This window comes from Pleurodeles waltl, chromosome 4_1, assembly GCF_031143425.1.
Source record: "Pleurodeles waltl isolate 20211129_DDA chromosome 4_1, aPleWal1.hap1.20221129, whole genome shotgun sequence".
Classification (NCBI taxonomy): domain Eukaryota; kingdom Metazoa; phylum Chordata; class Amphibia; order Caudata; family Salamandridae; genus Pleurodeles; species Pleurodeles waltl.
This window is the reverse complement of record NC_090442.1, coordinates 353,529,488-353,546,906: the sequence shown is the minus strand read 5'-3', so window position 1 is coordinate 353,546,906 and position 17,419 is coordinate 353,529,488. Positions and strand designations below refer to the sequence as shown.

Sequence of the window (17,419 nt, the reverse complement as noted above, 5' to 3'; positions counted from 1 at the left end):
CCATCCCAAAAGGCAACATTCTCTAAAAATCCAACATGGCTGAATCAGATTTTTGGAGGTTACATCTGGCTGAGCCCACCCACTGGTGTGGCTAAAAATCATAAACACACCCCTCTCCTTCCACTTCACTTCACACCTCATCAAGGCAGCTTGGCAAAGCTGCTGCAGGCTGGCCAATCAGAGCACAGCAGCAAAAACAATGCAGGGCTGAAATTGGCAACTTTTTAAGTAAAGTCTAAAACTTTTTACCTGAACATGTTATATTAAATCCAACAACTGGAAGTTGTGGGATTTATTACAACAATTAATTTGATACCAAATTCTTGGTATGCAACATTTAAGGAGACTTTAAAATTTAAAATAAAGTCTCCCCATTCTAGCCTATGAAGGCCATTTACTTCAATGAGGGAAAAACAAATTTGGCTGTTTTTACCTCACCAGGATTTATAAATCTATTTTTATAAAGTCCCTGCTTATAGTTACATGGCACTCAGCCCTAGGGGCACATAGGGCACACCTTAGGGGTGACTTATATGTAAAAATAAGGTAGTTTAAAACTTTGGAACTACTTTTAATTCCAAAGTCGAATTTGCATATAACTTTAATTTAAAAGCAGCCAGCAAGGCAGACCTGCCTTTAAAATGACACTGGGCACCTCAGCAGTGCACCTAGGTGTGCACCACCTATGCTGTGGTCCCTAAACCTACATGCCCTACCATATACTAGGGACATATAGGTAGGTTAACTTAGCCAATTATAATTAGCCTTATTTGCATATCCATTTTACACAGAGCACAGGCCCTGGGACTGGTTAGCAGTACCCAGGGCACGATCAGAGTCAGGAAAACACCAGCATAAAGTGGAAAATGGGGGCAAAAAGTTAGGGGGCCTCTGCAATCAGCCCTGTTTTCTCACAATGTGGTAGGCAAGCACCCTCGCAAAGCTGCCACTTTCTGAGAAGGAAAAAGCTAAAGGCATAAAAATCCTCATTGCTGATAAAATCTTCACACAGTGGGAAAAACTACAACTCAGGCATCCAGGTGAGGAAGTCCCAAGATTGAAGAGTCAGGATCAGAAAGTGGAGAAAGTGGGGAAACAAGGGAAGAAACACCCTCCAAACAGACTGAGGCCTTTAAATACTAAAAAAAGAGAAAAAGTAAATTACATCAATCAAAACAAGAGAGAAAACATAGTGGATTGGGAAAGTTAGATAGAAACCAGTGCAAACAGCCATGATGGAAGTGGATTAGCTACAAAGTCACCCTAAAAGGCAGCTGCAAACCTTCAGGCAGGTGACTGCCATTTGAATGTGTAGAAAGAAGGAGCAGCAGCCAGCAACATGAGAGTAGCTAGACCCAAGTTAAAGACTCTCCCAAACCACTATTGCGGCCTTGATATGGTGTCTTCTGATCCCCAGCAACTGCATATCCTTGCAAAGTACCACCATGCTCTGACACCTAGGCTGCAGAGAAGTTGCAGACACGAAATATGCAGCCACTTTCACGATTTACAGTGCAATGAGAATGTTTTTTATGGGAGGTGTTTATGGCAGTCATTTGTAATATAGACCTCAATTCTCCTATCAGCAGCAACAGACATGCTGTAGAGGATGGTGAATGTAAAGGAACTTCAAGCTGCCACTGGCTTTTGGGTTGCAGAGTGAGAGGTGCATGTGGGAGAGGACAAAACTCAAACATTGGTTTAGTTGAGTTTAAAAACCCCTTTAAATTGTTTCCCATCCAAGGTAGGAGGCAGGTTGAGATTGTATCTGGCTGTAAGAAAGAGGATATTTTTGGATTACTGGTTATTAGATACTGTAATTGGTTCTAAGGTTTCTGGTGAAACCTGATCAGAATAACAGAATACATCAGACACAATTTTCAAACGAAGAAAAGGTTTTGGTGGAGAAAGAGGTTCAGAAACAGAGTAGTAGAATAATTTTCTTTGACAGGAGCATCCTATATGAGCAATATGTTCCTTGTGATGAAGAAGAGAGGTTTTCAGGATCTGATTATGATTCCAGTTATAAATTTGAGGGAACTAAATCAATGGGTAATGCATCTATCAATTAGAGGCACACAAAATTACAGCAAAATTACATATTAGGCATAATTTACAAACTACAAATCCAGCATTTTAGCTACATTATAGCATTAATTGAATCTTTATGACAGACAGTTTTTGGCTTAAGGATGTGTAGGCTTCTTCAAGTTGGAGGGGATACATCTGTGAAGAGACATTTTGCTGAGGGCATGAGACTGAATGGTAAGACTCAACCTCAAAGATGCTTATTTTATGATCTCAATGTACCAGGAGCATGACAGATTCTTAGTCATTTTCTGATAAAACACATGATGGCACTTTACTTTTTGGCCTTTCATCTGTTTCAGTGTTAGGGCCAGTTCTCAGCTATTCAAGGTAAATAGGAATTTGTTTAATTGTCTAGCTGGATGATATCTTGTTAATGGCTCAAGATCAAAAGATAGTGATGCAACACATGCAAATGAATGTGTCTCTTTCAAAGGAGGTGGATATGTTTAAAACAGGGAGAAGTCAGTATGAGAGCATGTGAGGAAGGTACAATTCCTAGAGCTTGTGATCGGCTAAGACCATTCAAGGTTAAGCCTCCTGGCAGAGAAGATAAGCCACATGAGGAAGGAATTGAGGAAAGTATTAATCAAAGAGTTTTACCTTTGATGTATTTGGACAGGAATATAAAGCCATTGTCTCCCACAATCCAAGCTATTTTCCAGGGGCCTTTACATTATCAATCATCTTAAAGAAGAAAAGGAGATTATCTTTGAAAGGGACATTGGTGTCATCATTAAGTCATATTGAATGCAGATGTAAGGGAGGACATTTCCAGCTAGATAGGGAATATGGAAGCCTGAAATCACAAGGCTATCTCTGGAGACAGATAGGGGTGACAATAGAATCAGATGAATTTCTGTTATGTTGCGGCGCCCAGTGTGGTTGTGAAGCATGTGTGGAAAATGGATAATAGAGAAGTGAAGTTTACTCTACTCATCAATTGTTTGGAGCTACTGGCAGGGATATTTTGCAGTAATAGTTTTAGTAGCTGGAACCCTAAAGTCCAACCACTTCTATCAGATGTCATACATGCCAATCAGATGGGGGAAAGGGATCAAATTAACTGTCAGAATTAGTAAAGGAAGATTGGGATTACTGTTTGGAACATGAGATAACAATAAGGGGAGAACGCGTGCCAGGAAGGTCAATGTGATGACATAATGAAATTCATAATATGTGGTGGATTTAAACTAATTGATGTTGCACAGGCAAGTATTTCTGAGGTTGAGATTCAGAGAGGGGGCATTGATAGTAGATATTTTAGCATTAAGAGTCACAAAACAGCATCAGAGATTTTACAGTAGGAGGCAGGACACAGATGGCGAGGCGATTGATGCTTATATTTAGGAGTGGCCAGTCAGATTAGCTTATGCTTTCTGTCCTTTTTCAATGATACCAAGAGTTTTGTTACAGATAGAGAGAACACAGGAATGTCTAGTGTTGATTACTCCTTGATGAACAGTTCACACATGGTCTCCAGTGGCAATCGCAAGGACAGTTCAGCTACTCTTTCCAGTGTTTCCATTTTTGCTGATGAACTAGCAAGGGAAGTTTCACAAGTTCGTTCAGGCAGGTCAATAACAGTTGGTGACAAGGAAACTAATAATGAGTAATCTTAAACCCTTAATGAGTTTTATCATTTGATATCTTGGCACCTACAACTCAAATGTTATCATTGAAAATTAGAAAGGGGTGCAGTAAGGGATGGCTCAATGATGAATAGAAAAAGGCCTTGAAGTGCTATTCTCGACCGTGGGCAGCCCTTGGGTGCATCTAATGAATATTGTATCTAGTGTGGACAATAAGGTAAGCCTCGACCACCAAACACATCTTTGTTCATGAAAGGACTGCATCATTACTATTGTACTTTTCCTTACTACTGATAAATAATCTAATCTCACTAGTTCATCGCAGTCAATGTAGTCTATTTGAATATCATTATTTAGTATAATATTTTGGGACTGGGATTTATATGCTGCATGTGATTGGAGGAATTTTCAGCAAAATTGTTATAGGAGACATGTTTTTGTAAAAGTGTTATTTCTCTTGAATATAATACATGAGGTAAGAACTGTTTAATGGCAATAGAATATTGGCAAATGGGAGATTTCCCAATGATTCTCTCTGATGAGCTAACACAAGGTCTAAGGGACAGATGGCAAGGTTTATTCTGTGTCTGCATTATTCAGGCAGAGTAAAATGCCTCTAACCAACCATGTTGACCATAGCACCAGTCAGCATGAACTTTGACTTCCCTGTCTCCCCCTTTCTGTTCACTGGTTTTCCGTACTAAACCTTTCCCCCATTCCTAATGCAACCCTGAAATATTTATTTACAAAGAATGCATAGCCTGATGGACTACAAATGCACAAGGTGTTTGATCCCACCTCAAACTTCCTCTTTAATTCTGGACAGGCATCAAACAGTATAACATGCTTTGAAATGTTAGAATATTTTTAACAATGGTCTTGAAAAGGAAAAGAAAATGGAGGATAGGACTCAGATTTAGGGATAAAGTTGATGGACATTGCATTCCTCACAGGATACCAATGGCCTTATTGCGACCCTGGTGGTCCAATGACCGACAGGGTCTCTTTGGCAGCCAGACCGCCGCCAATGTGGCGGTCCAACCGCCACATTACAAACGTGGCAGTAGCTCCGTGGTTGGACTGCCAGCACCACCACTTTTCTTTGACACAATTGTGTGGCTGTGCTAGTGGTCCTAATTCACCAGGAAAGCAGCAGTTTCATGGCGGTTGCACCACCATGACACAGCTGGCAAAGATGGGATGCAGGGTCCTTTGCAGACAGTGAACTTTGTGATGGGTGCTGGTGCGCTCTATGCACTACAGCAGTGCCGCCTGCTCTATTACGAGCCAGAAACAATGTTGTAGGCCATTTCTCACTTGGTCAGTGTGCGGGAACTCTGTTTCCACCCAGAGACCCAGCAGGAAACTCGTAATGGGGCCAGCGGGGAGGCAGAGGCACTGGCGGCAACATACCCGTCAGGACTTCGGCTGACAGGTTTTTTCCATCTGCAGAAATCCTGACTCCCTAAATCCCTGGCCAGATAACCCCAATAATATTTCAGTCATAATTTACTAAATTATTAATTGAAGCATGATTGAGGGATTTGAGTTTCTGCTCCCAAAAGTTTATCATACTTTCCAAAATAGTTTTGGCATGTGCCTATTGGATTTGTTATTAATGTTTCTGATGAAATGATTGGCCGATAGTCTTGAAGAAGCAAAAAGGAAATGGAGCCTGGTCGATGTTTAGCTAAAATATAGGATTATCTAGATGAATAGTCACCTTTGCCACAGAAACAAAAGAAACAAAAAACAGTGGGGGTGGGAGGCGAGTACTGGCTTTGAGATCCATCCTTGACTAGGAGCATATATTCCACGAGTAGGCCAGCCACTAACACTAAGGGCAGCCTAATTCTAATGTTAGCGCTGTTAAGAAATGCATACAAGTATAAGCCGGTCAATGCTAATTATGAAAGATAAAAGCTGCCACGATATTAATTGATGTGTTTGTACTACCAGTAAGCAGTCTGCAATGCTGTGGGCACGGCACTGTTTGGCAACAGTCTGTTGTGCCCTAACGAAAAAGGCTTAAAGGAAAAGATGAAGGAATATAAGAGTTCTACTTCTTCTTGTTATGGCTATGGCTACATTATACTTTACTTATAGTGTTCATGTTGTATTTTCAATAGGACACAAGAGTTAGAACAAGGATTGTTTAATAGTTTCAATACAGTATTCATGAAATACCTTGTGGACAACATTCTCACTCTGCATTAGTGTCTATGTTTTACTCCAATATCCATTGATAGGAAATGTATTTCTACTGCATACTAAAGAGCAAAGAAAAATATATCCATGTACTAAATATGGTTTACTTTATTTCTTCCAATGAAAGTGCGTTGCTTGCAGGTTGTCGCTGTGTGGAGATTGATTGCTGGGACGGGCCTGGCAATGAGCCAATTGTTACTCATGGTGGCACTTTGACAAGCAAGATCTCATTTAAAGATGTCCTGTTCATGATAAAAACGTGCGCATTTGTGGTATGTATTGTTACAGCATTATAGCAAGTGCTTGTTCTTGTACTTGCAGATGGCTTTCTCAAAGCTTTTAATAGCATTATTGAGTATTTTTATGAAGTTAGAGTAAATAATATTTTAAAATGTGATTGCTTTGAAGTCATTTCAGTGCACCAAACACACCACAGAGGTGTATAATCAATGGCATGACTATGCTCAAGACCTGCTCTTTCTCACTGAAACACGGTTAAATCCAACCTTGGCAGTAGACACTACTACAGCCAATCCTCACAGGCTACAAGATCATTAGAGAAGACTCTCAACACAAGCCCAGAGGGGACGTTGCTATCATATTCAAAGATGCCATCAGCTGTACCATTTACACGGCTAACCCCACCACCTATGTGGAACTGCTCACATTCAATATATGCATCATTGCCAACTGCTTCCCAGGCGAAACACTTGGATACAGACCACCAGAACCCCACACCTATTTCACCAGCAACATCATGGACTTCATTGCACCCCTCGTCATCAATGTCAGCACCTTTGTCCTCCTCTGAAACCTCATCTTTGGCCTTGAAAACTACATTGGCCCAAACTGAACAACCCTTCTAGAAAACCTCAGAAACCTTGGTAACACCCAGCACATTAATGAACCCACCCACACTGTCGGACACCAATTGATTTCCTCTTCAATCAGTAACATCACAGTCAATATGCCAGCAACTATGACCTGGTCAGACCACTCTAGTTAGCTTCAGCATACCCATATCACACCATCACAGACCTACCACCATTGAAACTGCCTGCTGCAGCTAGAAAGGCTTCTGAGAAGAGGAGAGGGTCTCTGCTCTCTCCAAGCACTGACTTGAGCACAGCAGCAACTTTCTGAAAGCCATAAAAACCTCAACAGATGGATCACTGTATGTGCTAACAACCTTACTCTGCCCACGCCCAACCCAATGGCAAAAGCCAACGAGAGGCCAGCTGGTACACAGAGGAGCTCAGGCTGATGAAACGCCACTGCAAGCACCTGGAATGCAAATGGAAAACAATTCAAAACACAGCAGATAAAGACATCTTGAAATCAGCCTTAAGATGCTACCACCAGCAGACAGAAAACACACAATGACACAATGATGGTAACTGTCATAGAGGTTGTTTGACTCTCAATTAAATTGAAATACAGTATGCGACTCCATTGTATGTATTGCACATCTCCGTAACTGAAGACATTGGGGAAAACCTGTGTGTAAGAAAAAGGCTTCCAGTCCTTCCTGGTTGGCATGCACCAAAGTGGAATATGTTTCTATCACACACATACACTCACACACAAACAAACACACTCACATACACACACACAAATACATCAAGGGTGAGATAATTTCCATCTGCAAGAATAAATCAGTTGGTGTTTTTCAATTCTGAAATCTCTTCACAACTATTGCAAATTAGTCATTATATCCATCCATTGAAATGTGTTGCAATATGAGCATAGTTATACGCTGACACATATACACATATAAAATATAGAAATTGAAGATAGCATGTGCAGAGAGATGTGTTAATATGAACTGCAGCGCTTTGTGTTAAATCTCTGCTGTAGATACAGAGCACATAAACATGTTAAAGACTTTTAATTAAAATGCTTAACTAGAACAATGTGGTATAGCAGCAGCTGCATGTAAAGTTAAAAAAATATATATTATTATAACTTGACTGCTGCATGTAAGGTTGAAAAGGTTTAAAATGCCGTCCCCCGGTCGGAAAACGAAGCACCATCCAACTACTCACCCACACATACAAGGCCGTACACAACACAGGACCAGCTTATCTGAAACACCGCGTCTCCTTCCACAACCCCGCCTGATTCCTCTGCTCTGCCCAGCTGGCCACCATTCCTCACATCCGTAAAACCACTGTCGGAGGATGATCCTTCACCTACTCTGCAGCAAAGAGCTGGAACAACCTCCCTCTGCACCTCAGTCAAAGCCGGTCACTCACCATCTTCAGGAAGAATCTTAAGTAGTGTCTCTTGGATGAAGCCCCTCCAGTACCTTGAGACCCTCATGGATGAGTAGCCACGCTGTACAAAAACTGATTGATTGATTGATTGAAATAGACTTCAACAAGTGAAGAAAGTGGTAGATCATCTTTCAAACAAAAGACCTTGATCACACAGGGAAATCTATATGTGTATATATGTGCACAGGTTGATTTCTGCCTATCCCTGAGCACAGATCTCCTACCCAGGTGGTTTTCTGCCCAATTATACACTTTAATAGTCTCCATCCTCTTGCATGAGAGGTAGTGATCATTTAAATTAGTTTATGAAAGTAAAATTATCACTTGTAACTTTACCACCATATTTTTGAATCACGTATATGGGCGAATATATCTGAGTTCAAGATTTCTGCCCCCTGCTATGGAAAACTCAGAAGTAAAAAGAATATTGAAGCAATGTTCAGCAGGCCTAAATCACTCACATGACAGTTTACAGTCTTCTTGGACGGCTTTCCTTTGCTCATTTACACAGGTTCTGAGATCTGCTGCAGCCTCTGGAAATTCATCATCCCCACTCTAGAGGACAAGAAACTCTCAGGGAACCTTATGATCTGTATTCATGCTCCATCAGTGGAGAGGAGAAAGTGGCTATGTTGTCATACTTTGTCAACGCATTGACAGGTTCTCATGCAATACCAAAAATTGGCAGGCTGGCAGGAGTCCAGTGAAGCAGATTTTCCCCATGATTCCGGTGGCAAAGGCTCTTCCTAGAGGTTGACGTAGTTCCCATTTTTGTTTCACCTCTTTTAAGGAACATATCCTCTCCACCTTGCAGCCTTACATGCTCATCCTGGCCTGCCTCCTCCTGGAAATCCCATAATCAGGCCAGGAAAGAATCTGAACCCCTCTACCTATTCACTAAATTACTTCTCCCCACACATGACACACTCTCCTCCTCCCCAAAATAGGCATGCATCCCACTCACACTCAGCTTGAATCATCCCCATTTTTTGTGTATATGTAATATATATAATACTTATTGCTATCTATTTTACAATTATACATTCTCCAGATTAAGTTCATTGATAGAACATCTGGACCAGGAATAGCTTCCACTGTGGCAGGGTGAAAGCTCAGACTGGCGTTTACCAGTATCATTACCTCCCACACAAGTGCATCACACTCATATCATTATTACAAACACATTAAAAACATATTTCTGTCATTCCTCAAGAATGTTTATATATTTATTATAAGAACAAAGTCAAAGTATACTCAACAATGTTATTCCATAGGCCTCTAATGTGCTTACAAATATAATCTTGTCTTTTACTTTGATGGACCTGTGTTGTCTGCCCATCTCCCATCTGCCACCACATCCTTCTCTGCTCCAACTAGTGGACTGATATGTGGACTCGACATACACTAGAGATGGATGGCAGGGCCTAGTAAGTCTTCAGTCTGATCAATATGAATCTTTATAACCTTATTTCTCCCCTCATATGTATCAGCATATGTAACCTATTATTTCATTACATTATAATAATAATATGATCTGCATGGATGAAATGAAATAATGGCAGAACATCTTTATCTCATTTCCCATGTTTTATCACATTCATCCTTCCATTGTGCTGTTGTATTGGTATGCATATGTTCCTTATCACCTAATCGGTCAACCAATGTCTCCACTGCATGCATTCGGTGAGTGAAATAGTTATGATATACTAAGTAAATGACTCACATTCCTTAAACATATCCTTGAATTTCCCTATATTCTATCCATGTTTGAGTAGTTTTTCTGATCACACCCTCTTGACCCTCCCACATTCAGTCCAAAAATACCTCCTTGAGTGAAATTCTCTCCACTCATTGCAGAGATTGTTACATGTAAAAGATATGACAGGTGAAGGCAGAGATCTCTGGCCGGAATTTTGTGAACAGCATTTCTGAGTTTGTAAAATAGCACAAAAGTGCACTGAAGGAGTACAACTTTATATACTCAAAAACACTTTTGTGACTGGGTCCCTGAAATATATGCACAACATCTGTTGTACAGAAAAAGGCAAATGTCTCTACTACTCTCCTACAATAGTGAAATCAATCAATACTCTGAAGATGTATGGTGAATATAAGTTACTTTAGATTCAGTGTTGTTGTAGTTCTCTGATTTTCTTTAAATGTAGTATCATCAATTCTGAACTTTTCTTTACAGAAATCTCCATACCCCCTCATACTGTCTTTGGACAATCACTGCAGTGCTATTCAGAAAGATGTGATGGCAAATAATCTCATTACAATTTTGGGTGACCTCTTACTTACTGAACCTATTGGTGAACAAGAAGACTCTTTACCATCCCCAGAGGTAAGTGGTGGATGTACTCTTACCTATCACTTTTTAAAGCTGCCATAGCGATTATAAAATGTATAATTCAAATAAATGTTTTGTTTATTGCTCTTGCACATTGTAAGCGTCCTAATATTTATTACAGTGAAAACAATATTATGATTTCTAATGATTTTTAATGACTTTTAACTCTAGGCCCAGTTAAATCAATTTGCACCAACCAATTCTAAGTATTTGATGTGTTCACTCAATCTTTGTTGACACTTTTTGGAAGGATGCTACAGGAAGTGTGTGGGAGTTCGAAGGCCCTGATAACATTTTTTCCTATTCATACAGCATCAGTGCACCCCTTGGGACTCTATTGAGATCACATACTTCAAAAATAGATAAATGGAAGTGCACCAAAGTTGACAAATAGTCTCTTTGGTTGGTAGTGCACACATTTCTTCAATGGCATATCTCATTGAGAATGTTTAAGAATCTATCCCAAAAGGTAGTTTTTAATGAGCATGCATGCATTTAGATATGCAAACAATCGTCTCCTTGATTCCACAGATTATAAAAATGAAGAAAATCTCAAAAGCAGTTCTAGTAAGTTTGAAGAACATGGGTGTGATCTGTGATATCCCTCATTAAACTAATCCAAAATACTATGTACATTTCAGATCTAATTATTACTCTTTGGTGAAAGTTGGAATTTCCTCCCAAAATAATATTATGAGACTTTATGTACCACTGTATAGAGTAAAACAATATGCGATAACACCAGATTGATCTCCAGGAACATATTCTCCAGGAAAAAACCACAATCAATTGGTCCTCCCTAACATTTCCAGAATTTTAACTCATGCAGAAATCAATGAAGTAACAGTGGTTTACACATTGTGTGCCCACCCAGATGGGTCTGTAAGGATTATTGTATTATCCAGGTATAATGATATCCTAATATCAGAAATATTTTGTGTTATGACTATATTTGATGAAATGCAGGCCTTTGAATCATTCTCAATGAGGGTCGTTGTTTTGGACAATGTTATCATGCTGGCACTATTCCCAAACAGAGCATGTAAAACAAGCACTGGAATAGCCAAAAAGCTGTGGATTTAAAGTGTCAATGTAGGAACAGATTTGTTAAAATTAGAAACGCAGCACAGCAACCAAAGTTGCTGCACTGCATTGCATTAAAGATGGAAAGCAGGAGCAGCACCATATCTACTAGCCTATGGCCCTGTCTCTCCCCCCTGAGCTGGTGCACTTTTGTTTCCCTTGCTCCAGGCACACACCCTTACACCATTGTGCAAAGGTGTAATGTGATGTCTGGCATAGGTTTTGTATTGGAGGAGTACCCTTTAGTAAGAAATACTATTTGTTAGATATAGTGCAAAGTTTTTTGCACGAGACCCTTCTAGGTCCACCTGAAATAAAGATCAGTATGAGAAGATTTCTCAGTGTCAAGTGATGGAAAGCAACTTCCTAAGATGTTTTTCACATAGTTCACAATGCAAAATTCCTTCTTTTTGCATGTGTCACATATTATACATTGCAGAAACATTTTTTAATGACTTTGTCTGAGTAAAGGTGCTTCATACAGTATTCGTCACAGTGTTCATAATGTAGATTCTTCTCCTACTGTATCTGCAAGTATGCAATAGTACTCCATACTGCAATACAGTGGAGGTCTGTTTTAACAGTGCATCTATCATTTATGCGAAAAATAACTACTTCAATGGTAGACTAACACAACTGGTATCCATTAAAAAAGAAGATGAACAAGAGGGCAAGGCCAAAGCCTCTATGCCTACCTTACTATTGGATAATAATTGATCACCAACTATCCCTGTTTACACTTGAACAACAGGGTTGGGAGACAGAACACTTCCAGCCATACAAAGGGAGGTGGCATGGGTTAAAATCATAGAACTCTACAACACACAAAATAGTAGTTAATAAATCAATGTCCAACAAGTACTTTCACTTTTAAAAACATAAAGAAAACTTTTGTTCACACACAACTACATATACAGCATATATTTACAGATGTACACAATGAAAGCTAGTCCTCTGTATCCCCTCCAGACCATGAAATCTATGTGAGAAGGACTCTCAGTGTTAACCCCTTAGATGCTGGACCTTCCACCCAGTACTGAACCCTTTTTTTTTAACTATTTGGGGTATTTCATGCTTATGACTCCATACTTTTTTCAAAGTTATGTCATTTTTTACTAACATCCAGGGAATGCTAAAAGTACCCAGGGTTTGTGGATTCCCCTGGAGGAAATGGAGAAAATAAGCAAAATATAGCTACATTTTGATTTTTGAGGGGAAATATAGGAAAAAAAGTGATTTGGATAAAAGTGTCTGGTTTTCTTTCTAAAAATTACACCAAATGAACCGTCCACTGTGCTAAAGTCACCATCTTCCCAGCTTTCAAGAACATGCGTAGTGGAATTATAAAAAAAAATGTTTTTACCAAGTTTTGGCATTTTTCATAGAGGTATCCCGTTTTTCTTACTTTGTGTGCTCTCAACCTACTTCCTGTTTATGGTGGAAACAAGTGTGAAACCCATGGGTGATCCAGACAAACAATAGGTTTCTAAAAAGTAGACAAAATTCCAAGTTCATTAAGGGGTCATATGTGTAGAGCCCTCATGGTATTCCCAACAAATAACTAATTTTTGAAATAAACAAATACCGAAATTGAGTAGGAAAAAAAACAGCCATTTGCAACAATGTTTTCATCTGTAACTTCTTTTTGCAATGGCTGATTCAAAAAAACAATCTGCCATTATGTCCATTAAGCCCTTTTTGTTGTAGGTATATATAGGGTTGTAGGCTTCCTAAGAACCCATGGTACCCAGACCCAACAACTGAGCTACACTGTTAATTGGTTTTTCATTGTGTACAGAGTACAGACTAATTCATATGGTGACATATGTAGAGTGAAAAATAGGAATTAATGAAACCTTGAAACCTATGTATTTCTAAAATGGGTGCAAGATGTGAAGTTTAGTAGATGTGGTTATTTATACATCTCTGAATTTGTGGATACCAATACTACCATATGAGTTAAAGAGACATTTTCAATTGTTCTTCTTATACACTGGCTTACCCTTTGGAAGGCACAAAGAAAGTGAAATCCAATTGGTGATAACAATGATCCTACTATTCTATGGTCCCACATGTCTCCTGATAAAAATGGTACCTCACTTGTGTGGGTAGACCTAGTTCCAGCGACAGAAAACGGCCCTAAACGCAACATGGATACATCACACGTTTCAACTCAAAACTGACAGTTTTTTTAAAAGTGGGTACCTGTGGATTTTGGGCCCTAGCTCAGCTGGCACCTAGGGAAGCCTAGCAAACCTACGTATTTTAAAACTAAACACCTAAGAAAATCCAGGATGCAGTGACTTTCATGGCTCTCACCAGGCTGTTTTACCCAGAGTTCTTTGCAGTCCTCAAACTTGGACTTAAAAAAACACATTTTCTTCAAATATCTGTGTTGGAATGTTGTGGAATCTGTAGGGTGCCACAAACCTCCATTCACCCAGCATTCTCCTAAGTCTTCTGATACAAATGTTGCCTTACTTGTATGGGTAGGCCCATCGCCCACAACAGGAAAGAGCAATAAATTAAATGTGGTTACATCATATTTTTTCCCCTTAAAAACTGACCCATTTTTTTGCAAAGGGGGTAGTTGTGGATTTTGGGCCCTAGCTCAGCCAGCACCTAGGGAATCATAGCAAACCATTACATTTTTTAAAACTAAACACATAGGGGAGGCCAAGTTGGGGCAACCTGCATGACACTTACCAGGTTGTTGTACCCAGAATCCCTTGCAAACCTTAAACTTTTTCTGACAAAACACACTTTCCTCATATTTATGTGATGAACAGTTCTGGAATCTCGGGGGAGCGACAAGCTCCCTTGAAACCCGGAATTCCCCAAAGTCTTCTGGTAAAAATGTTGCTAGACCTAGTGCCTGCTACAGGGAACGGTCCATAATGCAGCACTGACACCTCACCTTTTTCAACTCAAAAATGACTCTTATTTTGAAAAGTGGGTCACTGTTGATTTTGGGCCCTAGCTCAACCGGCACTTAGTCACCTGAACATTTCTGATAGCTTGACAACTTAGGAAGTCCAGAGTGGCATCTCTTGTGTGGATCCCATGAGGTGTTTTCACCTTCAGGGTGAATCCACACATTTTCCTTAAATTTCTGTGAAGGAAACTTCTGGAATCAGCGGGAATCCACAAGATTCCTACCACCCAGCATTACCCCACCTGTGCCGATATAAACACTATCCTACTTGTGTGGCTGGACCTAGGGCCTGTTACAAGAGGGGATCCAACCAAGGTCAATGGGTGCTCCTACAGGCCATGGTCTTATGATAAGATATTGGTCTTATGATGAGGTTTTTTCCTCTTTCTATGTGTGCTGCAGAATGCAGCACACATAGAAAGAGGAAAAAACAGGAAGAAATAAAGATATTCCTCCCCGTTGCGTCATACTTATGCTACCCCTGAGCTGTAGTAGGAATCTGACGCATTACCAGACTTGTAAATCTGGGAATGCGTCAGATTCCTTTGAGTTCTATGGGTGTTGCATGGGAACACCCCAAACAACGCTCATGGAATGCCCCTTTCATGCAGTGGTATGCGTGGAAGGGGTCCATATTTACAAGGCCATGAAAAGCCATGCAAGGTGGCTTTGTGTGGTCTTGTGAATTTGGGCTGGAACACTGTGCCACAGGAGCATTAAAAAAAATGGTTCTCTGGTGGCGCAGTGTGCCGTTAGGGCCTCGTAAATGAGGCCCTCAGTTCTTTGATGTCTAGTTGGATTTATGATTCATAGGGGCAGAGAGGGGATAAGTACCCCCATTCACCACCTGGGAGGGGCCACAAAGGTTTTTCTATGTAAATATATTGGGGATCCACCCATCCCTGGTGCCTAGTGGGTGGATCCATGCTCTCCTGTGGTGATCTCCAAGCAGTGATCCACTGGGTAGTCATACCACTGGATAGGGAAGAATCTTCCCTTTCCAATGATCCCTCCCCCAAGAGAATCAGTACTCGGGGGCTGTGATATGCCCCCAAGCACCGATTTGGTGAAAAGAAAATGAGCCCATTAGGTCCTTTTACTTTCCCTTTTACTGTAAAGATGCCCTGTGCGTGACTGTCATTACCGTCAAAAAACAAAAACAAAACACTGACTTTGCTCGGGAAACTCTTCCTGAGCTGCCTGAGGTTAAATAGCAACAAAGGACTATTTCTGGTGAAATGCCCCAGAGGGCCCCTTGTTTACCTCCAAAGGCATCAGCCAATGGCTGACGCACGCTCCGGGAAGGTAGTGTGGCAGACAACTGCACCTAAAGAGTTGAACAATATAGGTACCCTTCATATGTTTTATGTCATGGAGTTTAGTTTTGAACAAACTCCTTCCTTCCTTTTTGCTTTTGCTACAATAGTTGCAGGATAGTTCCAATGCATTCACGGTATGAACGCCTTCCCAATACATTTGTCACAGGGCTACAGCATACCAAGTTTGCTGCTGTTTTTGTCACAGTGATCTTCATTAACAGTGTCTCTATTATTTATGAGCAATGGAACTACTTCGTAGGGACAGTAACACAACAGTTCATCAATATAATGTCTGCAGAGAAGATCAACATATGGATGGTGCCAAAGTGCCTCTCTAAGTACTACTTTGATTGCTAATTTTTGTGATTACATGAGCTTTGAGAGAAGCAGACATAAAATTATTGTTTGCACTTTTTTAGTCCAGCAATACAAATGCGACATCAGCAAATCTACTGAATACCCATCTTCTTGGGCAATTGCCAGAATCAAAGTGTACCTTTTTTTAATGTTTTCACTCAGTAAGCAACAGCATATCCTCCTCTATCACCTGGAAAAGTAATGGAAAGCGAAGCAGACAAGATTCATCACAATGCCTAGGAATCCTCCTGGATTCATCCCTACACACAAATCCAATAGCTTCCTCTCTTCTCTGCCAACCTGTAGAAGTAGGTTGCTTAGAGATCTCTACATCAGTGCTTGAAATCAATTGAGCCATAACAACAGGCAAGGTTGAAAAGGCAACCATTTAACTTGCATTCCAGAATTTGACTTTTGACATATGTCTCCTGATAGGACTTCATTTGTAATAAGCATATTAACCGTAAGCATAAAAAGAATGATTCTAACAAAGGACTACAAAGCCACCATCCCTTTGGCCAATAGGAAGCTCCATATTGCTTTGGCCTGATGTGTTAAGACTACAAGTTGTATTCACATCTCCAGCTGTGATTGTGACTGTTTAGGTGTTTACACTGTTCAACTAACCGGAAACTGGCCATATCTGGCCTGTGCCGGATCCGATGAACTACAAAGTCCTATCACTAATTTATTGAAGTGAGGAAAGTAGTCCAAAAATGGAAGATGGAGAACATGTTCCACTGGCATCAGCAAAGTGGAAAAATAATCAAATGCCACTTGGGAGGGATAAATGTATATTTTCTGCACCTTGATAGTCTCAGGTCAATGATAGCAAGTGGAGTGCCAGAGGCATCAAAGAGGGCAGGCCAGAGAAAGCTCCATGTCCCTTCATGTATATGATGCATATATATATATATATGTATTACTGAAGTGTTGAGGTCAAATTATTTAAACATTGAATCAAACACTACAATTTCCTAAATCACAATATTTCAAAATCCAATTGATAGATCATCTCTAATAAAGGGAAAATGTAACAAGTGCAAACATGAATGAATACAAAGTGTTCTAATTTATTTCCAATGGCACCTACTTCTTGACAAATGTATGGTTGTAAATAACCCCTGGGGACATGTCATGTCCATGTATGCTTATGATGAGCAAGGCAGAGCACATGTTTTTTTTTTAATGCGCTTGCATTGTTTAAAGCA

At 40.2% G+C, this 17,419-nt stretch overlaps 1 protein-coding gene across 1 annotated transcript in view; it reads left to right on the top strand.

Annotated features, from left to right (window-relative positions):
- Nucleotides 1-17,419, top strand: part of PLCZ1 (phospholipase C zeta 1) — a 481,365-nt gene that overhangs the window by 117,230 nt on the left and 346,716 nt on the right. The window contains exons 2-3 of the mRNA XM_069227516.1: nt 6,016-6,160; nt 10,359-10,508. Coding sequence (XP_069083617.1) covers nt 6,016-6,160; nt 10,359-10,508 — 295 coding nt within the window. The remainder of the gene's footprint in view (nt 1-6,015; nt 6,161-10,358; nt 10,509-17,419) is intronic.